This window comes from Amyelois transitella, chromosome 26, assembly GCF_032362555.1.
Source record: "Amyelois transitella isolate CPQ chromosome 26, ilAmyTran1.1, whole genome shotgun sequence".
Classification (NCBI taxonomy): domain Eukaryota; kingdom Metazoa; phylum Arthropoda; class Insecta; order Lepidoptera; family Pyralidae; genus Amyelois; species Amyelois transitella.
In genome coordinates, this window is record NC_083529.1 from 3,660,224 (window position 1) to 3,686,764 (window position 26,541).

At 36.6% G+C, this 26,541-nt stretch overlaps 1 protein-coding gene across 1 annotated transcript in view; it reads left to right on the top strand.

The window, feature by feature from the left end:
* Positions 1–1,968: 1,968 nt before the first annotated feature.
* LOC106135284 (uncharacterized) overlaps positions 1,969–26,541 on the top strand; it is a 49,185-nt gene continuing 24,612 nt past the window's right edge. Inside the window, exons 1-39 of the mRNA XM_060951773.1 lie at positions 1,969–2,083; positions 4,384–4,428; positions 4,678–4,796; positions 5,244–5,377; positions 6,104–6,245; positions 6,540–6,692; positions 7,317–7,530; positions 7,850–7,961; positions 8,349–8,519; positions 8,985–9,119; positions 9,335–9,456; positions 9,892–10,007; positions 10,255–10,409; positions 10,854–10,996; positions 11,246–11,422; positions 11,936–12,045; positions 12,444–12,770; positions 13,141–13,325; positions 13,693–13,878; positions 14,309–14,444; positions 14,867–15,046; positions 15,352–15,622; positions 16,062–16,354; positions 16,661–16,837; positions 17,055–17,249; positions 17,643–17,828; positions 18,341–18,510; positions 19,115–19,329; positions 19,821–19,983; positions 20,610–20,835; positions 21,244–21,348; positions 21,596–21,707; positions 22,200–22,346; positions 23,197–23,315; positions 23,686–23,883; positions 24,292–24,474; positions 25,123–25,218; positions 25,480–25,629; positions 26,071–26,277. Coding sequence (XP_060807756.1) covers positions 2,023–2,083; positions 4,384–4,428; positions 4,678–4,796; positions 5,244–5,377; positions 6,104–6,245; positions 6,540–6,692; positions 7,317–7,530; positions 7,850–7,961; positions 8,349–8,519; positions 8,985–9,119; positions 9,335–9,456; positions 9,892–10,007; positions 10,255–10,409; positions 10,854–10,996; positions 11,246–11,422; positions 11,936–12,045; positions 12,444–12,770; positions 13,141–13,325; positions 13,693–13,878; positions 14,309–14,444; positions 14,867–15,046; positions 15,352–15,622; positions 16,062–16,354; positions 16,661–16,837; positions 17,055–17,249; positions 17,643–17,828; positions 18,341–18,510; positions 19,115–19,329; positions 19,821–19,983; positions 20,610–20,835; positions 21,244–21,348; positions 21,596–21,707; positions 22,200–22,346; positions 23,197–23,315; positions 23,686–23,883; positions 24,292–24,474; positions 25,123–25,218; positions 25,480–25,629; positions 26,071–26,277 — 6,336 coding nt within the window. The 5' untranslated portion in view covers positions 1,969–2,022. The remainder of the gene's footprint in view (positions 2,084–4,383; positions 4,429–4,677; positions 4,797–5,243; positions 5,378–6,103; positions 6,246–6,539; positions 6,693–7,316; positions 7,531–7,849; positions 7,962–8,348; positions 8,520–8,984; positions 9,120–9,334; positions 9,457–9,891; positions 10,008–10,254; positions 10,410–10,853; positions 10,997–11,245; positions 11,423–11,935; positions 12,046–12,443; positions 12,771–13,140; positions 13,326–13,692; positions 13,879–14,308; positions 14,445–14,866; positions 15,047–15,351; positions 15,623–16,061; positions 16,355–16,660; positions 16,838–17,054; positions 17,250–17,642; positions 17,829–18,340; positions 18,511–19,114; positions 19,330–19,820; positions 19,984–20,609; positions 20,836–21,243; positions 21,349–21,595; positions 21,708–22,199; positions 22,347–23,196; positions 23,316–23,685; positions 23,884–24,291; positions 24,475–25,122; positions 25,219–25,479; positions 25,630–26,070; positions 26,278–26,541) is intronic.

Genomic DNA, 26,541 nt, shown 5'->3' on the forward strand with positions numbered 1-26,541 from the left:
TACTGGATCGTGGTTATTCAACTGCCTGAATGTGCAAATCTCCCCACAATGATTGCCCTCACCATAAAGTATTGCATTAAAATTTACTGAATCAAATAAGATGTTTTCGAGTCATGTCAGTTATCTTATAAATACGACCCGGGCTATTTCCGGGTCACAAGCCGAGTTATCTTATAATTAAATACGTCAGAATATTTAAATATAGCGTAATTAGGTATCATTAACATCAAGTAAGTACTTAGATAAATAACCCATTCTTTTGTCTATCGTTAATTTCGGCACGGTTTATTTAATGCATAGGTAATAATGAAGCTATTTCTTATGGTGATAAATAAATATTATTGAATTTCCGTAGTTACTTAGAAAATCGAATGTAATATTAAATAAAAGATAAATACATAAAATCATTCTCGTAGTCAGAAACTACATTTCTCCATTACCTACGCATTCCCTACATACTAACTTACTTCTCTTCTCTTCATTTAATCTCGTCATTTTAGTAAGCTTTGCCTCAAAGAAGGACCTCAAGTTCCTACGCTTTTCCCTTGATTAACTTATACAATCTTCGCAGGAATAGAAGCAACTAGCAAACACTTTGTTTTTCTTCGCAACCAAACCGCAGCAGGGAATTAACGGTTTCTAGATGTGCATGCTTTAGGCAATCTTCCTCGTATTTACTACTTAAATCATGTACTTACATACCTACTCACCTGTCCGATTCACATACATACATACATAAAATCACGCCACATTACCGAAGAGCAGGCAGACACTACATCTTTCCGCTTGCCATGATCTCTTCATACTTCTTTCGCTTCATCCACATTGATAACTCTTTTCATGCAAGCTCGTCGGTTTCGGGTACTCTTGACCTGACCTTTCGCCAGGACGTCCCTGATATTCACAAGCTATTAAATATGACAATTACAATCAATCAAGCTCAAATGTGGTAGTTACAGTGTCATATAAACTCGGAACGCAATCCGAGCCCGCAGCTATTTCCGCTGACTTCCCGTGGTGCCGACCGAACTACACACGTTCAATGAGTTAGATTGTCTAGATATGGTGGACAATAAATCCATAGAAAATATTTTTTTTTAAATCACGCTATTAAAAAAAATATGATGCTGATGCCGGTGGATGAAGATTCCACCGCGTTATCTATTGAACCAATCTTCTCGAAATTTTGCGTATCTGTATGTAATAATTAAGAGTCTGGAGAAGACCATAAGGTAATCTGATGGAGTAGGTAAATATACGAATCTTATAAGATTCTCGACTATTGACTGACTTATCATGCAAACCACAAAGTCTGGAAATTTTAAATAAATGCATACCTTCTCACATACATACATAAAATCACGCCTCTTTCCGGAAGTAGTAGGCACAGACTTCATCTTTCCACTTACTACAATCCATGCATACTCCTTTAGCTTCATCCACATTCAAAATTCTCTTAATGCAAGCTCGTCGGTTTCTGACATGTATGGTCTAAAAGCGAGAAGACTGTTTTCTCGAATATTTACTGACTATTTTTAGATCTATATATAAGCTTTGGCTCAATTACTTCAATGATAACTGTTGATACCTAGCGGACACCAAGCCCCAAAGCATAGTGGGGGTAAACTTCGCTGCTTTGGTCTGCTACCCCAGGGTTCCTGTTTGGGTTCTTATAGCTACAGAACGTAAACGTTACTAAGAATATTAATAACGTGCATAGATCGCAATGATTATTACAAATAGCAAGTCACATCTAGAATCTTTACCACACACGCTGCCACATACATATTAAATCCAAGAGGAGCGTATCACTAACGATGATGCTCCTATATCAGTTTACAAGAGTCATTACAAATTACAAATAATTACTACAACATTCTGCATAGGAGCTACAGATAATGAATTATCTTTCACATTGACCCCACCACCGACCCCGCGATATCACTCGGAATTTTGTTATTTGGAGTCTGATCTGCGAATCGACAAGTCCGTTTGAATCATGGATGAGTGATTGTGAACAAGATGAATTGGTGTGTGATTTTAGTGGCCTTGTGCTTTGTCACCTTTGTTTACGGATCGGGAAGTAAGTCGTATTTATAACATGAGATTAATATCGGTAGAAAGTGGTTTAAAACTGAAAATGGTTTTCAATGAGCGTTAAAGATTTTTGGAAATGTTTTTTTTTTCTGTTAGGTGGGTTAGGGCCTCTTTAAAGGTTTGTGATTTGTTGAGACTTGCCATTTTTAATTGACAATAAATATCATTTAAGCATTTAGAAATAATAGTGAATAATTATCCTCATTAAAAGCTGCTGGGGGTAGACACTTTAAACTAAAATCTAGGATACATTATTTGAGCCCTACAGTTTCTTTCATTGTCCTTTTTTTGGGTTAAACATTTATTCTATTAACCGCAGGTTTTTTCACAATGTATATATATTTTTTTAAGAAAACATTACATACTTATACACCTAAAAGATTGAATAAAAATCATATCCTAACAATAGAATCAATATCCTCCTTTATGGCCAGTAAAAAATATCTTTCAACCTATCTTCTGGGCGCATTTGCAAAGAAAGGTCATTTATTTGTAAATGTTTACGAGATCAGTTTAACGCACCGTCGCGTAACGATAGCCATCCCATCCCATCGCATGAGTGACTGACCCTTACGAGACAAGGGTGAGATATGGATCTCGGAAATTTAACTAGATACCGGTCCCACTCCAAAATCTAGGACGGGTCCTTTAATTTATGTGAGTGTTAGGTACTTTAGTAGATAACACGTGGTAAACATAACATTATACTTAATTATCACAATTTTGTTTAAGTTTGAATTAGAACACTGATCCCGAGTATATTGCCTATTTATTAATTGATTTGTTATCCAAAATCTCAGGGTAGGGAATCGCGTTTGCAGGAAAACCTAAGCCTAAGCTAAATACGCCATTAAAATATGGCATTTTTTAATGAAAGTATAAAAAATAGATACTACCTACTTACTTAGACTTATAATTACATCATTATTATTATAGTTTCAGTTTGTCTGAATAACAGAGAGATGATATTATAAACCATCACTATAGGATGTAAATAAGTACCTACCTTTTATACCTACCTACTTATTTGAACACTTCGCTCGATTGTTTCAAGTTAGGTTCGTCCGATCTTGACATAAAATAATATTACCTATGGATTCAAATATACTTATCCTTTCAAATAGTAAAATAATATCGAAATGTAAGTATATATAAATAAAGTCAATCAATAACGAGTATAACGACGCTGTTAGACACAAGCTTATAGACAAATAACTTTGGACAAAATAATGATAATCTGTGTGCATGAAACTAACCATGTTATGTTAAACATTTATTTCTTAGAATGTTATTGCCACTGATAAAATGACCGTAATTTCAAACGGATGTTTATGTTATGTTTATGTAGATAGACTAGATAGGCAGTAAGTACATTGTGGTGATAATTAGGTTTCGAATGGTTAACACATAACATTATTATAACTAGGTATCTACTTATCACAATTTCCTTCCTTATCTTATATTTTGTAGCCCCATTGGTCACTAAATTTCGTTCATTCAATCGCTTGCTCAATAAACATATAAAAATACGAAAATCACGTCTTTATCTCTTACGGGGAAGCAGAACCAATAAAAAGACTGGATAATTGCAAGTCGGGCTCGCGCACGAAGGGTTCCGTACCAAACGTTAGTAGTTTAAGTACTAGGATAGTAAATAAAAAAAATACTAAAGAAAAAAATTGCTTAAGATCACGTTTATTTTATGTGATATAATAATTATTTTACTGTTATTTAATTATTTATTTTGAAAGATATACAAGGAAATATTCTGTGAAAATGTTACAGTGTGTATTATAATATTGTTTTGCTAAATATTAATAACGGTAACAGCTTATTTTTGCCAGAGTCAAATTAAGACAGTTTTAGTCATAGAATAATATTTTATATTGGTCAAGTCAAGTAATCTGTAGGTGCTTTACAAAGTTCGTATCGACAGCATCAAAAGTTGTTAAATTCGATATTGTTACACTCATGTTTGTGATTGTGCTTGTCTACGAACACTTACTACTCAATAATCCGCACTTATAAATTATAATTAGTCCATCAAACACACATTTTGGTCAAATATAACAGCACAAACAAAACAACATGACGTTTGGGTTCCCGCCAAGAAGTCCCTGCCCTTTCGTTTTCAGTTTTCACTGTCATTGTCCATGACAAATGACAAGAAACAAACCGGCACCGCTGGCGATGTGACACTAACGAAAAAAAGTTTTGTTTGTATTGTAAACAAAAAAATAATTTTTGTTGTTATTCATACAAAATCTCCAATATTTTTATCCACAGATTCTTTGAAGGACCCCTACATATGCGGACAACCGTCGTGCGCACGTAAGTTCTATGTTCTATTCTAAATTAGTAATAATATATATCTACTGCAATGCAACGTCTGCAATAGTATTTCAAGCTAGATGGCTGTAGTTGTAACTGTTGATTTAAAATTCACATAAGCTATTAAAATCATACAAGGGATACTTATTAGTCCCTTATTAGTTATCCATTGTACGCATGGCTATGAGCTAGTCCCTAAGTAAGTTAAAAACTAATTTTTCTTATCTATTTTGTTTTTAATACTTTCAGCATCAGAAAAGTTTAAATACCTACCTGATGTTATATACCATTATGAGTACAAAGTAAATGTGGAGACGTACTTCGCGGGATCAAGCAATAACCGATCCACTCTTGATGTGAAGGCAGCTGTAAGTTATAATTTTTTATTAATAACTTAAGGATATAGTTTTAAAGTAGTACAAATATTTTGTTTCATAGATTTCTTTTTAACCATTATCTATTTATCATTAATTTCATAGTGCATATGTTTGTTGTCTGTCTGTCACAGTAAAACCACTGATCTGATCTGTGGAGTACAGAGCAGGACGTTTGACATTTATTTGATTAGGGTTGAGCAGCAGCTGGAAGCTAATAAATTTTAAATACGACTTTGCATTAATTAAAGGCAGTAATAATAAGTACCACAGTCCCTTTTTTATTTCTCTTATTTACTTGGATATTAAAAAAAAATATATTAATAAAATTTACATTCATATATATATTTTTTTTAACATTGTTATTTTAACTAACAGATGTTTTATCATACACAACAATAGAAATCGATTTTTGGTTAAAAACTTTTTTAATTATTTCAGGTCAAACTTCAATTTGTGAGTCCTTGTGAAGGTCTCCTACAAATCAATGACGTCACACTCATTGACCAAGATGAAAACTATGCCATTGAAAGAGCTGAAAAGTTCATTCATGCCATCTCACTCTATGATCTCAGGTCAGTGACAAATTTTACTGTAATCCACATTCCTAGCTAATCTTTGATAACCATATATGAACATGGCAGTTTCAGAAATGGAATTTACTAGTCGCTTTATTTGTCTTTAGGTTGTTGATAAGTTAACTTATTGTTATTGATGGAAAAAAAAATAAAAATAATCATGACAAATTGACAACCCAAATAAGTAAAAGGCTCTATGAGCGTACAAAAAATGGGACAGCCTAAGAAAAGGTGGTCTTTAAACCTACAGCCAAATCCCTAAACAGATAAGAAAATATGATACTAAATAAATAAATATATAAGGTACAAATTACACTGATTGAGTTAGCTTCCAAGTAAGTTGGAGACTTGTGTTATGAGATACTAACTCAACAATACTATATTATATTATTATACATAAACATCCAAGACCCAGGCCAATTGGAAAAAGTTTCTTTTCTCATCATGCCCTGGCGGGATTTCCAATCCGGGACCTCCATTGTGACAGAGTTGCATACAACGGCTGCGCCACAGAGGCCGTCGAAACTGGGCCTTATAAATAGCATTTGAAGTGAAATAGCATTTGCCTTCATTAAATCTGTAGCTGTTTTCCGCTCCCGTGGGTATAACAGGAAATCTTCTCTTAGAAGAGACTTTTTGAGATGGACCCAGGTGTGTTTTGCCTGTGAGTACGATAGTTAACAAGAGCTTATTTAATTAATTTTTCTTTTCGTTTATGTTAAGATTTGCGTTCCATGATGGCGCCATATCCGAGATATGCCCCGACGAGTTGGAAGAGGACTGGGTGCTCAACTTCAAGAGAGCCATACTCTCCATGTTCCAGAACAGCATGAAGCGGTTTGACATCAATTTCAAGGGCATTGAGGTTAGCAAAACTTTTGCTTGACAACATCTCATTACCATTTTCTCTCTCTTACAGTCTTGTTCTACATCGTATCTTGTTTTTACATTGGTAGCGCAACAACTAAAACATTACTGTTATAATCACATCAATTAATTAAACTTAATCTAATGGATTCTTCTCCTACGATACCCACAGGGTGGTGGCATACTCTGCCTCCACCACACGACCAATACGTAACTGAAGTGTGACGTCACATCTGAGTTTTTTTTTTGCGTCAGCCAATTTACTTACTTTAATTGTAATTTAACTTTTCAGAAAGACATCCACGGCACCTGCAACGTGGAATACTCTGTGCGAGCCCAGCAGAACACAAGTCTGGTGCTGGTGAAGACCAGGGACCTGTCCGTCTGTACAAACAGATACAAGTACATGTCCATACTGCAGACCGTGCGCTATGACTTCCAGAGCGTGAGTAGTCATTTGTTATTTATGAAGACTTGTTCTTTGACTGTGTGTAATAATTTTTTTTTTATTTTATTTTTTGTGGTTTAATGTAAGCAAAATTTGTCCTCATCGCTATGACTCCATATGGGTATATATTTCAATATTTCATCTACTGCCTCTGGCTCGATGTAACTTAAATTTGACCTAATTTCCATAGTTGGATGAGACTTCAATATGAGTTATATTTCACTTAATCTCCGTTATTTAAAGTTGGCCTTATTTCCATATTTCGTTCTGAGGTAATTTTGACCTAATTTCCATGGTTCAATCAAGTTTAGGCTTTGTTGTACTAGTAGGTTGAATGTGAATATAAGCTGTAAGTCCACAAAGGCAGGAACATTAACTGCGAAAGAAAGAAGCAAATTCCGGTGGACCTTATTCAACAGCCACTTATATTTATATTTTATAGGCGAATCCCGGGCCCCGAAACACTTCTGTGGAGGGTGCAAACGGGAACACGCAGAGAGAGAAACATATATATATTTGCCTTTTTAGAAAAAATTGTAACGAGCCAGAAAATTAACTAAATTAAAAATAAGACAGGAATATAACATCACAACGGCTTTGTATTTCTATTTCCCTTTTCAGAAATTCCAAACATGGCCAGTCTTAAAGTCCGAAAGCAAATGCCGCGTGACAGTCGACCACCACATATACAAGGCGGTCAGTTGCCGGGAGCGCCACCTGTTCGAGCCGTTCTCCGGGAAGAACTCCGGCGCAATGACCACAGTGATCCAGGACTTGGTGCTGGTGGACGAGGTCGCCAAGACCGACAGTGAGATTATGGACGCTAAGCCTATTAGTGAGTCGTTTCAAATCTTTTTTCCATCATCCTCTATAATAACTTTCATATCACATCTTCAGACAAAGCCAACGCAGGCTTAATTACGAAATTGAGATTTTGACATAGTGATTCCTTGATAATCTACTCTTTCGTCGAAAAGTAGAATCCCAAGCTTTTTCCTTAGATATTTTTTTTTTAAGTTCCCTATATCGCATCAAATTAGTGTCTAAAAAGCAGTATACTATACATATTTCCATTTGCAAGGTTTTTCCGTGTTGTGTGGTTCTCGACACTATATCTCTTTAAAAAAACATCTTTTTATTTTTATTTATCCCAGCTTGGAAAATAATAAACAAGAGGTCGAATCTTCTGCATTATCACACGCCTTATGTGAAATCGGACACAGGAGACCTGAAGCCAGCCAGGGATGTACTTAAACTGCTTTGTCTGTAAGTATTTTATGTATTTTAATTATCTGAGATGTTAAGCTACTATACCCCTGGTACACGCGTGGTGGAAGGATCGGCTTGTAAGCGAAAGATACCGTTTTCAAATCCCGCTGCTGTTCAGTATCAATGATTCTCTTGTTACTAACACCGCTACAACTTACATACTTTTAGACTTAAATTCAACCGATGCTCTTAGGGTGAGGAAAACATCATGATATTGTAATCTCAGATTCATAAAGGGTCAGATTTATAAAAGGTCAGGGACAGTCTGTCTTCTTGTTCCCAGTTAAACCTCGAGCCCTCCACAGGGAGGAATATCTAAACAATGATAATTAGCAAAAAGTATGTATCAAACTTGAACGTAAATAATTTTTAACGTTCTTTCAGAGTGAAATCCCCATCCCGAGACAACGGCGAGCCAATGACAGTTGACGAAAACATGGACAGCAGTTCAACAGTTGGTTTATGGGGCCGACTGGTGCGTTCAGCGAGACCTTTGCATCACCCGGCCTTGTCTCAATTGCTGACCAGAGCTCCCACTGTTTGTGACACCGCCTCGTAAGTATACTTACTCTTCTTTTCCATTGGGTTTTGTAACGTTCTTTTACTGGATGGATCTTTTATATCGGCTCGTAAATATCCCCCGCTTTCCCCCATTCGAATTTTGAAGTCATTGTTAGGTCCTTATTACAGCATAGGCCTTATTTCACTAGTTGCCCATTACAACCACTGTCTGTCACAATGACTTGTAAGAAAGTGTTACTTTTGTACGTTGTAATTTAGCAACATTTTAACATTCATTCTAAGTTACAATGTTGCAATATTCATATAATTTAGAAGTAGGCGTTATTAGTCCCAAGTTGTCAGGTCTATGCTATTAACTATAATATCAGTATAATATTTTACAGTTTACACAAATACACAGAACAAACTATGCAAAAAGTAAAACGGTTTGGGTGCAAACCCCGCTTCCTACGTCAAATTTAAAATTAAAATGTACTAAGTATCTATTTTCTTTCACAGAAAGCACATCTTGGATGCCCTTCCGTACATCGCGAGCGCCGGGTCCGTGGAGCTGATAAAGGACATGATAGTGAACAACAAGGTGGACGCCGAGACCAGGCACGAGTGGCTCATGTCGATGGCCATAATACCCAGGTCTGTGTGGCTTTTATATTATTTACTAGCTTTAAATGAAAAAACAGGTTTTTCACAAAACCAAGCAAAGTAAACTATAGTTTTATCTGGTAGTGTCGGGTCGCTAGTATCGTTACATTTGTAATAATAATTTGCTTTCAAAAATATATAATGCTCTTGCGTTTGGTTTAAAAGTATCCCTTAACTGATTGATCTACGTAATACTATTCTTTCAGACCGAAGAAAGAAATGTTGGACAGCATGCTTGAGCTATTACAGAAGCAGAGAAATGACAAAGTCGTCAGTTTCACCGTTTCATCCATGGTGCATTCGTATTGCAGAAATAGCGGGAAATCACGTGAGTGTATCAAATTGTTATGATTTTGAACCTTATTGACTGAAACATACATACACATACATTTAATTTAGTATTTATGCCTTGCAGACAGAGCTAAGAGTCCCTTTTAGAGTTTTTAGTCCCTTTGAGAGTTAAATTGTTTTGGCCTTTAAATTATTGAGGCCACTGTTTGGTGTAAATTTTTTTGTTAAAAACGAAGAAATGTCATAATGATTTACTTTTGCTTTTTAAATATACTTTATTTTAATAATTAGTTTTTCAATAAATATACTTACCTATCAAAATTGTTTAACTTTATTTCATAGCCTTAAGAACCTCCACCTCGCCTTTATGGGTGATTGTGAGGTAGCCCAAGTATCTCCTGAGCCCTGTGTAGATCTTAACTGTAAAAATGAAATGCGTTAAAGTTTATAAATATTTTTAATCATATTTTAGTACGAGAATGTTGCGAAGAAGAAACTCTGCAAAATATTCTAGAAGAATTCCAGAAAATTGTCAATGATATTGTCGCCAAAGGTCTCATAAACGCTGAAAGAGAAGATAGAGACAACGTAAGTGAATTATTTTCTTTTTATTACACGTCCGATTAAAATGCTGCAGTGTAATTTGTTCCGCGCTTCTACACATGCGCATTGGAAGCGGTAGTAGTTATAATTAGATTTAAGTGATGTGACGTCAAAATGTGATACCTTGTATTCAATTTTGAAAATAAATCTATTCTATTTTCTGGGGCTTCCTTCATATTCATAAGAAGGTTTCAATCTTTATATCGTTTTAAATATGCTAAACGATTTCCAGCTGGTAATCGCCATCAAAGCCCTGGGCAACATGGGGTCCTTCAAGCAGGAGTTCGCGGACGTGCTCATGAACATAGCGGGCGACGCGCTCGTGCCCATACCCGTGCGCCTGGCCGCCGTCGACGCCTTTAGGAGGACGCCTTGTATTGAAACCAGGTAATGTATACCCACTGGTGAGAAACTCAGATCGAAACTGAGAAACTTGGTCTCACTCATATCTCTGAACACAATGCCGGAGGTATGGATTCTTGAGAATTTATAACGCCAATCGTGTGTAGTTTTTTTGGATTGGTGGGTACTTTCATTGCACAATGTCTCCAAATACCTTATTTCCATCTTTGTACTTTTTTTAAATATAAGCTATTAATTGTCCATCGTACAAAGGCAGATAACCTGTCTAATCCGCTACTAATAATAAATGGCTGATGTTATAAAATAAGACTCATAACAAAAAAAAATATGGTAAAGCGTATTTCTTAGCAACCGTTTCAACTTACTATCTTTCTTATTCTCCTCGTAAAAATCTTCTACAGTAGGTGAATTACAATGACATGAGCTCATTCTCCTCCTAAAAATAAATATGTATTGTTAATTTCACAGAGAATATTTCCTGGAAACATTCCGTGAAGACTACGTGCACGTGGAAATCCGACTGGCCTCGTACTTGCAAGTGATGAGATGTCCCACTCTCTCCACTATTAGAAAAATATTCCACGCTCTGAGAAACGAACCTGTCAATCAAGGTATTGATAACTATATTGTTGGGATTATTTTTGAGACAACAGATTTCCCGTGTTGAAAGCTGCCTAAAATAATTTTATATAAATATATTTTATTATTTTATATTTGTTACTAACTTCTTGAAGCCTTATGTCATGATATCAACTAGTTTTTCTTTTTTAAATATTACACCCCATTGATTATATTAGAATACTGAAAAGTTTCAATTGCTGTCCCGAACGAACTACTATATACTACACATTTTTGATCAGTTGCAACATTCGTATGGAGTCACCTTAACAACCTGGGCCAGTCTTCCCTACCGTCCCGGGTGGAAATCCAGGGCTTGTTGTCCGGCCACAGCATGCCCCGCCTGGAAGACAACCCGGACTTCAGGATGTTCAGCAGGAACTATGAACAGGGGGTGTTCTTCGACCAGTACAACGCAGGTAACGTGTCTTGATCAAACTGAAGACATTCTGGTGAAAGGTTACGACACCGTTAAGCTTCCATGGAAAGATTGAATGTGGAGATAACAAAAGAAGGTCACACAGGTCGGTCGGGGGTCGCTTCGTGTAAAAACCTGACCAACTTACTCAAGAATTTTTATAGGCTCCTCTTCGCAGAGGTGAAGATGGAACCGGGAATAAGGCCAGGAGTATGAAGATGCCTGATGATTTGTGAATTTAGATGAAGCAAAATTAGTTTTCAGGTATCGTGAATAGTGTTCAGATTTAGTCTCTGCCTACTTCTATAAGAACGCGGCGAATGTTTGTATGTATTTACCACTTAAAATCAATACTTTAAATAAGATTTGTTACCCTAATCTATTAAAACATGAAATAACATCCTTGATTTTCAAGATTTTTGCATATCCTTATAAACATATGCAAATTTTTACTTGTTGTGAATTCCCATATAAGAAAATCACCATGCAAAAGTCTAGCTAGTTATGTTTTCAGGTGGCAACTACGAGGCGAACGTGATATTCTCGCCGGACTCCTACATACCTCGATCTGTGTCCGTCAACTTGACTGTCGATATGTTTGGCGAATCTATCAACGTTTTTGAGGTATATCACTCATATAATTGGTTTATGTCTTGAAAAGAAATGTTTTACCTCAAATTATTTTATAAGTTTTTATTTAAGCTGTCGAATATGATTATGGTAAAACTTCATTAATCGAATTTCTTAATGTGCTTCTTGCTTGTCTTATTTAGGCCTAGCTAAAGAAGAAAATGTTTGCTCGATTAATGTTTCGGCATAAGTCCCGTTGCGTCCTCTATATTAAGGCAGACGAGAGGGTAAACACTTCTAAGTGAGAAACTCAGATCGAAACTGAGAAACTTATTATAGTATGTGAGAAATCCAGATCGGAAGTGTGAAACTCACATTACTTATTACCGATTATTTCAATGAAATTATTTATTGCACTGACAACGTTCATATCATTTAGTGATATTTTACAGATGAAAGCTCGCGGCGAAGGTTTCGAACGATACTTTGAACAGTTCTTCGGCAACAACGGCCCGCTCAGCAAGACAAAGATACACGAACACATCGACAAACTACGCTTCTTCCGCTCGGCCAACGACGCGGACGATATTCGGGCAAAAATCGACGATCTGGGGTACAAAAACGAAGCACTTAAGCACCGTTTTCCCATGGCAGAGTTGGGGATCAAAGTGTTTGGCAATGAGATCTCGTTTTGGAGCGCGGAAGGCGATGATGAAATAAGAAAGTCTTTGGAGAGGTTGAACCCTCAGTTGAGGGTTTTGGAGATTTTGTCGGGGAAGGTAGGTTTTTTCTGTCGTTAGTCCCATTTTCTTCCCTCTGCTTGAAGAAGTGTTTTATTCCAATGAAAAATAGGGTCGTTATGTGTCTAAATTATATCTTCTCTTCGGCATGCATTTGACTATTAAATCATGTCTTTGAAACCAGAATATATGTTATTGATACTGTATTCTTTTGCCTTTAATTGTCTCACTACTTTTTTACTTGACCATCGATACTCATAATATGACCTACTAAAAGACAATTTCCAAACAATATACATATAGGTCCACTAGAAGAGATTACTTTTGAAATAAATAGCACCTTTGTACTACAATATCTGTTTCTAAATGCGGACACAAACAAAAAATTTAATTAACAATGTTTCTCCAGGAAATATCCTACGACAAAGCGTCCCTATTCTTAGACACTACATTCTCCGTGCCCACCGGTTGCGGCCTGCCCCTCAATATGAACCTAATGGGCACCAGCTATGTCAATACCAAGATGTCGGGAACTGTGGTCGATAAATACAAGCAGTCGGGATATCTGGACTTCGAAGGGAAGATTAGGCCGAGGTAAGGGTTTCTGATTTAATATTAGTCGTTACTTTATTTAGTTCATTAATGGTGGCCTCTTTCTGTAGTCGCAACATTTTCGCCTCACTTTTAATTACTTTTGAACGTTCTCAATGAAATTGTATATACGTTTACAAGTAAATTTTCAATTCCTTACCGACTCGACAATTAACTCTACATAGAGCTGTTACGCATTACACAAGTTATTGCGAAAACATTTCTAATTTACATCAATGAAACTACAAATTATTAATTTTATTTTTCTTTTTGTTTGTAGGAATGACTAAAAGCTACCTTGCAAATATTACATTTTATACCTCCGCTTACATTAATCCTTATAAATAATCTTTATCTTGTCTTGTTACAGTATTGCAGTAAACATAGCGGCGACTATGGGCGTAGTGGCCGGCGGTTTGGCATCAAGCGGTATTCGGCTCAATTCCCGACTCTACACCGCCACCGATGTGGAAGCCAAACTAGAGCTGAGAGGACTCGGCCGAGTGCGACTCGACCTTTCGCTGCCTACTGACAAACAGGAGATATTTGCTGCCAAGTAAGATAGACTTTATTTCTTTTGTAATAAGGTTCAGAAACAATTTGCCCTTTAATATTTTCCCTCGCTTCCTAGAATCATTGGTTAATGGTTGCAGACCAAACAATGTTCACAGAAGTTAATATCACTTTGTCTTGGTTTTCTAAAAACTTCCTACGACTGACGGTTCCATTGTTAAGTATAAGATGACATTTTTCACCTACTTGTCGTTAAATTAGCCCAATTGTATACAGCGTTGTTCATTCCCCATCTCCAAATATATAAAATTTGCTATTTCTTTGAAAATGATTGGTAGAGAATGTTGTTAGCAATAAGACCACCTATTGTAGCTTTAAGGCTCCTTAAAGTTTTAAATAAATAAATAAAATTATATATGAATTATATATATATTATATATGAAAAATTTCATGATAATTGCAAAATGTCGTAGATCCGAGCTAATAGTCCTACACGGAGACCAAGAATTACAGCAACAAGGATTGAACAAGAACAGAATCGAGCAGAACACGTGCAGTTGGAGTACTTTCGACAACGCCATTGGTATTAAAGTGTGTGCTTCGTATCAGGTAAGAAAGTATGAAGGTAGTCGCATATTATATGCACCATCTACATGATTAAAAAAAACACGCAAGAAAATAATTATTTGAATATGTTCTTATATGGAGGCACAGAAGAATGCTATATCCTATCAAATAAGGCCAATTTCAAAAAGGGTAAATTACCGCCTCAGCGTTGGTTTTTGGTTATAATAATTACAAGTAAGAATAATCATGTAGCCATACAATTGAACGTGGCCTTTCAGTCTTTTCAAAACTGTCGGCTCTGTCTACCCCGCAAGGGTTATAGATGTGACTGTGTCTATGTAAGATTTTGTGCAGGATAGAAAAGAAGTTTAAAAAAAATAAATACGCTTAATTTATAGGAACTATCAACATTTGATTCTCGAAATAAATAAATTCATTCATTCAATATGTAAGTATGTTTTCAGTTCCCCGACATGACGAACATTCGGAACGCGCCATACTTCATAATGAGCGGGCCGGCGAAATACATCGTGTCTTTGGAGAAAGCCGACCCCTCCGCCAAAACCTACGCGTTCCAGTACCATTGGGATCGAAACGAGACCGCCAACGTGATAGGGTTCTCTTTTGACACGCCAGACAGCAAGGTTTGTTATACTACTATTTGGCTATACTTGAAATTACTTGCTAATTAGCATTTTGAATTTTATTGCCATAGAATATAGTTCAGATTAAGAGAGACGTGACACTATGGCTAAAAAATATGAGTTCAGGTACCATGCAATCCGCTAAAAGTACGCTGAAGGCTAAAGCGTTGTATAGATCTAGCTTATGATAAGATCCATCTTAAGATATGATATTCCGAAATGAGCATTATTTCTATTTATCATAAACAAACCATATTTCTTAACGTTAACTTATTAAATGAATCATTATTTCGCTCATTCAACAGGAGAAAAGAATGTTCAACGCGATGCTTACTCTCTCCAACACTACAAGTACCGCTCTTCTCTCAATGCAATCCGCCAAAAGTACGCTAAAAGCCAAAGCTTTATACAGAAACTTAGCCCATGATAAGTCTATAGAGGCTAGTTTAGACGTAGACGGAAGAAAACAGTTTGACACGGTGATGTCGCTGAAGAGACAGGAAATAAGTCATGGGTTCGTGTGGCTGCCTCATGCGTATTGGGTGGTAGATAACGAAAGAGTTGCTGAGCTATCCGGTGAGATATCTTGCGTTTTAATTTAAAAAATGATATGTTAATAATTTTATTTTTAGCCTAAACTTGACAAATTACAGTACAAAGACCGTTAAGGAAAATCTTTTAACATTCTTTCATGTGTCATGAAAAATAGAGAACGCATTTTAGTTCTTACAGTTTGCACTTCTAGATATTGCACACTTACAACTTTAATTTCTTTTCTAATGGAAAACGAGTTACAATTAATATTTCTGAAATAATTTCTCACATACGGGCTATTAAGATTTTATTTGTATATACCGAAAAATTTTCGTTGCCAAACCCCAAATTTTAAAAACAAACCCTTAACATCAAAAATTGTGAACAAATGAAACTAAATATTTTTACAAACCTATCAACTTATACAAATCTTTCACCATACTATGCACAGCCTCTCATTTTAAAGCCCAAATATTTGCAGGCTACTTCAAGTTCAAATCCAAAGGCGGTGTCACACAATGCGACATAGTGGCCGACTTCCAAACGAAACAATTAGCCAGCCATATGTCCGGCTACTACACTATGAACGGGCCCACTCACGGAGCCAAACTGCAGCTGGACTACCAGTTCTTTAAGAACCCCAAACAGACTGTCAAAATGGAGGGCGTTTACATCGAAAGATCGGTCGCGTATAGACACGATTTGTATGGAGAATTGTCGATGGAGTTCTCGGCGTATTCCGAATATAATTTCTATGCTGTACTCAATAATTTGGTACGTAATATTGTTCATTTTATTAATATATATCACGGGACAATTAAAAATGGGGAAGAGTCATTTGCGTTCTCAAATTTTCAATTTGTTTGCGTAAATAAATTTTGTTTTTGAAGAATAGTATATATGTTTAATTTACTTTAAGTAAACCAATTTTTTTTGTGAATAACACATTCACCAATTTAGTAAGAGAAACTCAAAATTAATTTGAATTCTAGTATGTTTTTAATTAGTTTAAATTTTTATTGTTTATCTTTAGCACTATACTAAACTTGTTCCATTTACTAAAATAACAATTTATTACAGAACACCCAAAACCACATCGACATAGGTTTCAACGTGAGCGCATCTAGGGAGGATAAGCTAGACCCATCGTTTTTGTTCTCATTCGTTCAGTATGAGAAGATGAACGGTATGAAGTTAGACACGCAACTGTTGCTGAAACGACCGAAGTTGGTCGATATGAAATTGTCTTACGAACAGGTGAGAATCTATGAGAACCGGACTGAAGGTTTCAATGTTACATCTGTTGAACAAAATATTAACCCTATTAAATTTTTAAATAATTAATTGGTATAACACACGTGCCTAGGTTAACAAAATTAGCTGACTTCCAAAAATTTTCAAGTCTACAGTTTGCTACGAAGGTTAATGTGTTTTGAGTGTAATTTTTGTTTTAAAATAGTAACTTTTTCCACAGCTTGGTTCAAAATACTCCGCATTGGCACTCCTTAACTTCAACCCTAAATCTAGAGAGATTATTCTCTCCGGATACCTGTTCTGTCCCCCGGGCACTCAGCTATACCTGGACGGCCAGCTCAACATGACACTGCCGACGCTACATCCGGCCACGATCAAGGCGAAAGTTCACGAGAAACAGCCTAGTGAATATCAAGTGGGTGTTTATTTTTTTAATAATTGGCAATATTTGTATCAATTATAAAAAGTATTTTCTAGTCTGAAACTATAAAGCTCAAAATGTTCTAATGGTCACATCAAATATTTTTAAAAAGATCTCACGCTTGAATATCTGCCTACCTTAAATACACTTTACGATATTTAAATGAACTATATTGTTAAACATTATGCCATTGTCTTCTATGGCTAATAAAAAAAAGAGATGTACTAGTCCTTTTCTACAGTGCCGGAAACAAAACTCAACCACTTAATCATTTTTTCAAGTAAGCCTATCTAAAGAAGATTTGACAAATTAATACAGTCTCATTGTTACCATGACAATAAAAAGATAAAAATTGACAATGAAATTATTTCATAACTCTTATTTCAGGTAAACGCAGCTGGCATATGGTTCACCGGTGTAGATTTCAACATAGATGCTTTATACCAGGACCAGTCTAAAACCAACATGGCGTCGCACAGAATAAAAACACTGATAAACAGCAGCCATTTCAAAGATATAGCCATCGATGCGAGGTTCACGCAGGATAATAGACAAGTCACTTTTATTGGACAGGTTGTGTTTTTGTTGTTGATGTTTGTTTAATCATTACAGTAAATCGTTTATATTTTCTCTAGCCATTAATGTTACCCACTGCTAAGCAAATATCTCTCGTCTTATCTTCCTATCATTCCTTACCATGCCATTGTTTTCTCGTTCCGTTTCTCATCTATATTTATTTATTTGTTTTTGTACAAGTATAACTTAATGACGTAATAACACCGCCGTTTGTCTTTATTGTTGTACAGTCGGTGGCAGATCTACTCGTCCCCAACTTATACAACAACACCATAAAAGGGTCAGTTTTATCTGACCTCGAATCTCTCTACTCAGCGTCAGTTATTTAAACTAAACTCGACCGTGCTTATCTAAAATTGACCGTGTACCTCTATTTAGTTGAAAACTTAGTTAGCTTTTAACTTTGAATAAGTCCGTTTCCTATCTTTAAATATCTATTGATACTTGTCACTTTTAAAGTCTTACATGCATTTAAAAAGAAATTCTATTAAATCTCAACCTCTTTTCAGGGTGAATACAACGAGGACAAGTACCGCACATTGATCCGCTACATACTACTTTCGGAACAGAACTTCACCGCTTACGGCGAAGTGGATGTGAGCGGGAAGGCGTACAGCGTCAGTCTTAGTGCGGACCTCAATAATAACACGCAGCTTATGATGGACGTGCATTTTGATCAGTGAGTATAAACAAACATGACTAAGTAAGTATGTAAATGCTTTATTGTTCACTAAAGGAGTACATCCTACTACTATTATAAAGGCGAAAGTTTGTATGGATGTATGGATGTTTGTTACTCTTTCACGCAAAAACTACTGAACCGATTACCATGAAATTTGGTATGTAGGTAGCTGAAGACCCAGAATAACACATAGGCTACTTTTTATCCCAGAGTTCCCGCGGGATTGATAGGGTTTCCATGCGGACGAAGTCGCGGGCGGCCTCTAGTTACAAATATATAACAGTAGTACAGTACAGTCCTGGTAAAGGGTCAGGTCAAAAGTACCCGAAACCGCCGAGCTTGCATGAAGAGAGTTATGAATGTGGATGAAGCGAAGGAAGTATGCAGAGATCGTGGCAAGTAGAAAGAGGTAGTCTCTGCCTACCCCTCCGGGAAAGAGGCGTAATTTTATGTATGTATGTATGTAGTACAGTACAAAGGCGGGCTACGGGCTTATCCCTAAGTGGGATCTCTTTCAGCCAACCAAAAACATACATTTGTTGGGTCTGCGTACCCCACAAGGGATATAGACCTGGGTATAATCGCTGTTGTGATGCTGCAGACTCCGCGATGTCCACGTGGCGTACCAGCGCTGGTCGGGCGCGGGCCGCAAGCGGCTGAGCGCGGAGCTGAACTGGGACGCCAACCGGGACCCCTCGCAGAAGGTCAGCGTGGACGTGCAGCTGCGCCGCCGGGCCGCCTGGCACCACTCCGGCCTGCTGGCCTTCTACTACCCCGGCCGGCTGCTCAATGGGGACTTCGAGTTCTTGTTGAGAGGTCAGTTTGTTAGTCTTAGAAGTACAAATTATATTATTGCGTTCTTAGTTCCCGCTTTCATGCCTCTCATACTTTTGTCTTTTATATAAGGATCGCCACAAGGGAAAAGAGGCTGAGTGATATGATTGGGGACCACGCGAAAGACGACTTTAAGTCGCAGGTTTTATTTGCATTTCACTCCCTAAAAGTTTTGCGTGCGCGATTTAAAATCTTCACTTTTAATCGCGAAATCGCAGTGAATTTTGGTAGGTTGATGTGCTGTTAACTGTAAAAATAAAATAAAAATAGAAAAGTCCATTTATTCTACCACCTTTTTTTGTACATAGCATTAGATCCATAAGGTTTGTCAATATTTTCACTATTAAACTTCTGAGATTTGTTTGAGAATGTTTTTTTCTTTCTTTCATCAATGATTTGACTTATCTTGTTAAATTAATAATCTTAGCTGTTGACTGAACCTTAAAGGAAATTAAAAATACACTTTCCTATAGATTGGTACTGCGAATGGATGGTCCGTATGGGCTGGGCGAGCGACACGGCCATAGATTGGCGAGTGAAGATGTTTTCTGAGGCTCACGAGCAAACCGTATACGCTTTGCTGTCCAGTATGCATACACCATTTCCTGGGTGGAAAGATACTAGCTTCAATCTTATGTGAGTACCTTTATTTATTTCACGAATATAGTAAAAAAAATCTAGATTTTCTAGTATAAACAGTAATGGTTCACGGTGGATTGCCATTTAACCTCTGAACTGCCGTACCAGCGATCCGATTTACACCCTGCATCTGCCGCAGAAAAACAATCTTCCGAACGTTTTTATATAGGGTGCCAAAAAATATAGCATAATCTGACAAATATAATTTTGTCAGCAAAGGGATAACTGCGGAAATTGCTTTTTTCTTCTATACTGAACTTCGGGCTTATAGAAAACATAATATTTCTCATGAATTGCGTAAAACTCCATCAATTCAATCAAAAGGGCCTTCAATCGCCCCGCACTTTACTACCGTGGGTATTCTCCGATGAGCTTATGACCTTTTTAAATTGCGCACACCTGCTTAGTCTTAAGATTTATTATATATTTTTTGTAATGAGTGTAAGAAGCTTGCGTACGTTAAGTTATTCAAATAAATCTTTCATTCATTCATTAAATTTCTAGAAATACCTTACATCATGTTTCTGTATACGAAACAGGCAGACTCTTTCATTCATTTTGGATAGCAATTTAAAAGAAAGAAGTTTACTGTCTCAAATGTCTAAACATTTGTTTCTCGCTAGGTGGCGCTACCACGACAATCTCCAAGCTGTTAACGGCAGTATGAACTGGCAAGAAGACTACCTAGCGTTCAGTCTGTTAGCGGACTACTTGTTCAAAACGAACGAATTCTTCGGCGAGATCAATGCGGTGGTCAATTCTACTATACCGACGTTACCCAGAGCCGCGGCTATAGCTAAACATAGGGTTGTTTGGAAGAAGAGCGCCGATACCTTGCTTAGTTTTCAGGTAAACGTTATTTCTTGCTACCACCATTTTTTTCAGGCAACTGTATGTGTAGTCGCGATCCAAGCTATGATATAAATAGTTTCTCGCTAGATGGCGCTAACATGACAAACTGTATGACCATATTCCAATGTAATTATTCAGTCTGATAGCGGACTACTTGATTGACTACTTGAGCGAAAACGAACCAATTCTTCAGGTTTCTCATTTGTTGGTGCTATATAGTCTTTAGAGCACTACCTAACCTTAACTGCAGTAGCCGATAAATAATTATATTGTGTAAATTTTAAATGTAAGCGCGTAAACTTGTTTAGTTATTAGGTTATGTAGTTTCCCGCTATATGGTGTTTTCATTACAATCATAACTTTATTTTGAACTTTCTTATTCTTATATTTAAATGTACTTTTCAGTACAACGAAGAAGGTTTGCTCATGATAAACTCGTCATGGACATTGGACAGAGGCCGCACGGAAAATAACGTCACAGGGAAAGTCACTCTCATTTCTCCATTCCAGGTGAGACAATTCTAATAAAATTGCGCTAAATAAATATATTAAAACTTAGTTGACTGGTACAAATAATTAAATCTTTTTTTTTTATCCGAGAAAAAATTTTTAGCTTAAACTTTTACGCTGCTTAACGCTTTGAATTAGTGAGATATCTAAACTGGCGCCTGGGTTATGCTTATTTAATTTTTTTAAAGATCTTTCCTTGAAAGTGTTTTTGGTCAGCAATATCTTTTTACATTTATTTTATTTCTAGGGTTATACAAATGGTTTTCTACGGACCGAGTTCGTTTTCGGACATAAGAGGGACATGAAAGGCATTTCATTCGTCAAGCTAGAAGAGAAAGTGTTGAAAATCTATGTTGACGGTCAGTATTTTAATTGATTTTGTACCAATTATAAATAATTACCGCTCTGCCTAATGTAAGATTTGGCATATAGTTGAAGTGTTTGTCTATGCCACCGAAGCTTCTAAATAATGGAATAATTTGTTCTTCATCTATGTATGATGAAAATCAGATCAAGAACTCAATACGTATTTTCTAACAATTGTAATTAATTTATATTTTGACTCATTACGTGTTTTGTTTGTAATTTCACTTCGCAATTTAGACCTGAATATACCTTATCCAAGCAAGGAGATTACGCAACATCTTTTTTTTTTTGTTACTAAAAGAGGATGAATGAATGAGAATTAATGTTAAGAGTTTTGAATGTGGATGAAGCGAAGGAAGTATGCAGAGATCGTGGCAAGTGGAAAGAGGTAGTCTCTGCCTACCCCTCCGAGAAAGAGGCGTAATTTTATGTATGTATGTATGTACTAAAAGAGAATTCCTGTATTCTATCTTTTTCATTCCCAGGGTACATGCGCCGCATAACAAACTGCATGCTGGTGGTGAATGTGACCCGCCCGGAGAGCGACGTGAAGCCCACCACGGCTCGGTTCGGCTTCATAGAGCGAGACAGGCATCTTGTTGCCATGCTCTCCACGCCTAATTCTACCACAGGTTAGTTATATTCTTCTAAAGAGCAGTTTTTGAATTTTTATCCCAATAATAGGACCAAATTTTAGGAGACATTCCAGTGAGCTGTTCTTTAGTATATGGTCACGTCTATATTCCCTTGCGGGGTAGACAGAGCCAACAGTCTTGAAAAGACTGAATGGCCACGTTCAGCTATTTGGCTTAATGATAGAATTGAGATTCAAATAGTGACAGGTTGCTAGCCCATCGCGAAAAAAAGAAATCCCAAGTTTGTAAGCCTATCCCTTAGTCGCCTTTTACGACATCCATGGGAAAGAGATGGAGTGGTCCTATTCCTTTTTGTATTGGTGCCGGGAACCACACGGCAGTTCTTTAGCTCTTTGTAAAAACTTTAGCTCTTTGTAAAAACTTTTTCTTTGTTCCCTTTTTTCGATTGATACCTTTCCCGCTGTCCTTCTTCTTCCCGAATATATTCCCGGTTACATCCTCACCGCTCTGGAGAGGAGCCTGGTGTAAGCACTTGACCATAGGTCCTGGATTGTATGGATCAAGTTTTTACACGAAGCGACTCCAATCTGAGGCCCGCGACCATTGCGGAGAAACTCATATAGAATCATAGTTACGCATCTAGTTGCCTTAATATGCAGATTTCCTCGCTATGTTTTCCCTCGCCGCAAGAGCAGCAGTTAGTTTTCATACTAATGTGCTAATTTCAGAAATAGTCATAGCAGAGGTGGGATTCGCACTAGTGCCTTTATGCGCACGCAATTTAACCGGACACTTGCCGATTCGACCACCGACTCTCCACTTCTTATCCGCTGTATTGACACATAAAACTGCATAAAGCTTATTGAAAATTATTTTCTTCACACAGGTATCGAAGTTTTACTAAAGTTGTTGACGTTCCAAGATTTCCACGTATTTGGTCATGTGGCTCTGCCTATACAGTATCTCAACAGGGCCATGATAACGGCCAAACGGGCACCGGAAGAGGTAAGGACAAAATTATTCTTCATCGATTTTTAAGAAAAAAAAAATGTTGTTTCTCGCCAATAAAACAAACAACTCAGCAAAAATTCCCACAATAATGAAATAAGATATCCCTATAAAAGATTTGTCGTGAAGAAATTCTATGAGAAACAAAGTTTTTTTGTTGGATTCTCATTTGTTTAAGAAAACAGATGCTTCAATTTAAGAGCGTCAGTTCTTTTCACGAGTTTATAATAATATTTTATGCACTAAATTCCACCCTCAAACATAGTTTGTACTTGCTAATATTCTCATACAGTTAGAAAAGAATATTTTCAAAGTTGGATACAAGGTATCACTTATTGACGTCACATCACTCAAATCTAATTTCCAGTTGGACTTCAGAGTGGGCTGGGGCAACATGGACTTTGGTTTTACCGGTATCTGGCACTACCAATCTCCTATTAACTTCGTATACGTGTACAAATTGTACACGCCTTTAGAAGGATTCGAAGAAAACGGGTTGGTCTTGAAGAATGTGTACGGTAACGGGTTGGATACTGAGCTGTCTGTACGTCTGTCGAAGCATAAGGTGAGAACTTTTTTATATTTGTAGCTTATTTTATGTGTCTCTGATAGGCAAAGCCTATTATCCCTCCAAGAAATGTGTCTCCGTGGTCTTCCCCTAGGTTTACGCTCTTCTGGGAACCATTCATTTGATATTCTTATTTTCGATTTTTTAGGGATGTAGATTGATGTAGAGATTTAGAATACTACGAAAAAATAACTTATTTTAGAGAAAAAATAACAGTTTTGTATAGATTAACATTAGGCACTCTATTAAATTATTTCAAATATACTCTCGCACGGAGGGTTACGTTACCGTTATTATTCTTTGTCACTTCGTTTTTCATTTTGCTGCGAAATCAAAGAAGTACTAGTAATTATTAGTATTAAATATTTTTCTTTTTTTTTCACCAATTTTATTGCTTATCCGCAGTTTGGTATCGCGATACTCCTAGTGGACACTGGGAAAGGCTTGCTGGACGTCCTACAACAGCAATTCAGACACAACACGACTCTCAATATGGACATGTTCATGGAGAATTTCGACACGACAGCCCGCGTTACCTTAGATACGATATACTATCCTACTGTCACATTTAATGCCCATTTGATGAAGGTATGTATTTGCAACGTTTTTGAATTGTGATAGTGTTTATTTAGGGTCAATTTTGGCTACCTGATTAGGTCATGTAATCATAGAACCTAGCTTCATTTAACTCAGTGCCAAATCTTCTTAGTCTTTTTTTTGGCAACTCATACATATGAATTCTTTTTGAAGAATATTGTAAAGACTACTGAGAAAAGAGAAAGTGATCTGGTATGGAAGAACCCGCATTAAAATCATTTTATATTTTTATGCAGATTCTGTTATTCATTGAATGAGGGTTTTATATTTTATACCACCAAATTTGAACTAGGGTTTTGTCATTATCGAATAGAACATCATAATTTCAAAATTATCAGACGTGAAAATTTTGCTGCATTGAAATTCAATTCGAAATAGTTTTATTTTTCTCCACAATCCTAAAAAATACACTCACAAAACTTATGAATAAAGTTTTCAGGTTACATATTGATTACTTACAAACAGTGTGCGATTGTGAGTGACTGGTGTCTGAACTTAGTAATACTTCTATCTAAGTACACTAGACTCTCTCCCCACGTTGCGTCAAGACCTTTGCATTGAAGGTTATACTTTACTGCTAATATCTGATGTGAGGCAATTTGGAAACCCCTCATTGCTAAAATTCTTCATTTGTTACAGTTTGTGGGTATAGATGAAGAAGATATCTTGGAAGTGAACGCTACGCTACATCTACCACAGGGACCCATAGTGCTGACTGATGTGTTCGTTTTAGAGGTAAGCCGTGAATAGATGTATGTTAATGAGTCATGATGATAAGAATAAGGGATTGACAGACTGCTTTATCAAAATTTCTCTAGAACGATTAAATGATATTTTGAGCTTACGAAGCTAATTAATCATTTCTATGTTCCCTTTGAAAGAAAGTCGCTGAATTTATACTCTGAGAGCACGTACATTATATTTACCAAAATTCTCTGTATATAAAATTTTTTAGATACTACTCCAAATCCCTTGAATAACAACCTTCCTTTTCAGACCTACACAGAAATGAAGAACACGCTTAACCTAGTGACTCCTTTTCAAATGAAAGAAGTGAAGTCAGTTTACACCGTGGACATTATACTGGGCGAGAAAATCAACGTGTCGTGCCTAGTGCTGACTTACAACGGGACTTATTGGCACGAGGTAATGTTACTAGTTTTTAAAAATGTTCTCTGTTCGGAAGAAAATGGTTTAAACTGATTTACTGTGGACAAAGCCTAAGGTTCGATTAACGAAAAAGAACTTTTAAAAATGTCCTTAAAGTCCAACTTCAATATGATAAATGCGTAAGTTTGTGGGGAGGGATGTATGTTTGTTTGTTACTTAAGAGTAAAAAGTCACGCAAAATCTACTGGACTGTTTTCTAGTGGGCTAGTTAAGAAATCATTTGTTTCGTAAATGTAGATTTTTTTGTTTATATTCTGTTTGGCTTTGTAATAAAATAAAATAAAATAAAATAAAATGAAATAAAATCGTACTTGCTATTCTCTAGAGTTCGCTGCAGAAATTAAGCAGAGAAAGGTTTTTTCTACTATAAATTGCAATCAAATAGAACCACTTTCATTCATTTATTTTGTCTTTCAGATATCCTACAAAATATTTTACGAATACGAGACAGGGGAGGACGATACGTACGAATCGTACGTAGCGTCCGTTGGCATCGTCACTCCCCTGGCGGTATTACCCGCCTTGGAGTCTAAGGTTTCAGCGAGATTAGAAGACGCCCTTTGGAAGATGGCCGCTGATATATCTATGCCGTCGTTTACTGTCACTGCTGTGGCAAAATTAGAGGTATTTTGATCACATTTTTTTAAATATTACATCTCTTTAGTCCACTATTAAGAAGAATTAACGGGGATTGTCATGCCCCTGGCAGTCTTACCCGCCTTGGAATTAAAGTTTTTGCGAGATTAGAAGACACAACTTGGAAGATGACCGCTGATATATTTACTGTCACTGCTGCCTTAATTAGACGTATCTCTGTTCGGAATTTTGTATATTAATTTCTTGTCTGTAAAAAAATCGTAACCTTAATTTACTATTACAGTACATAAG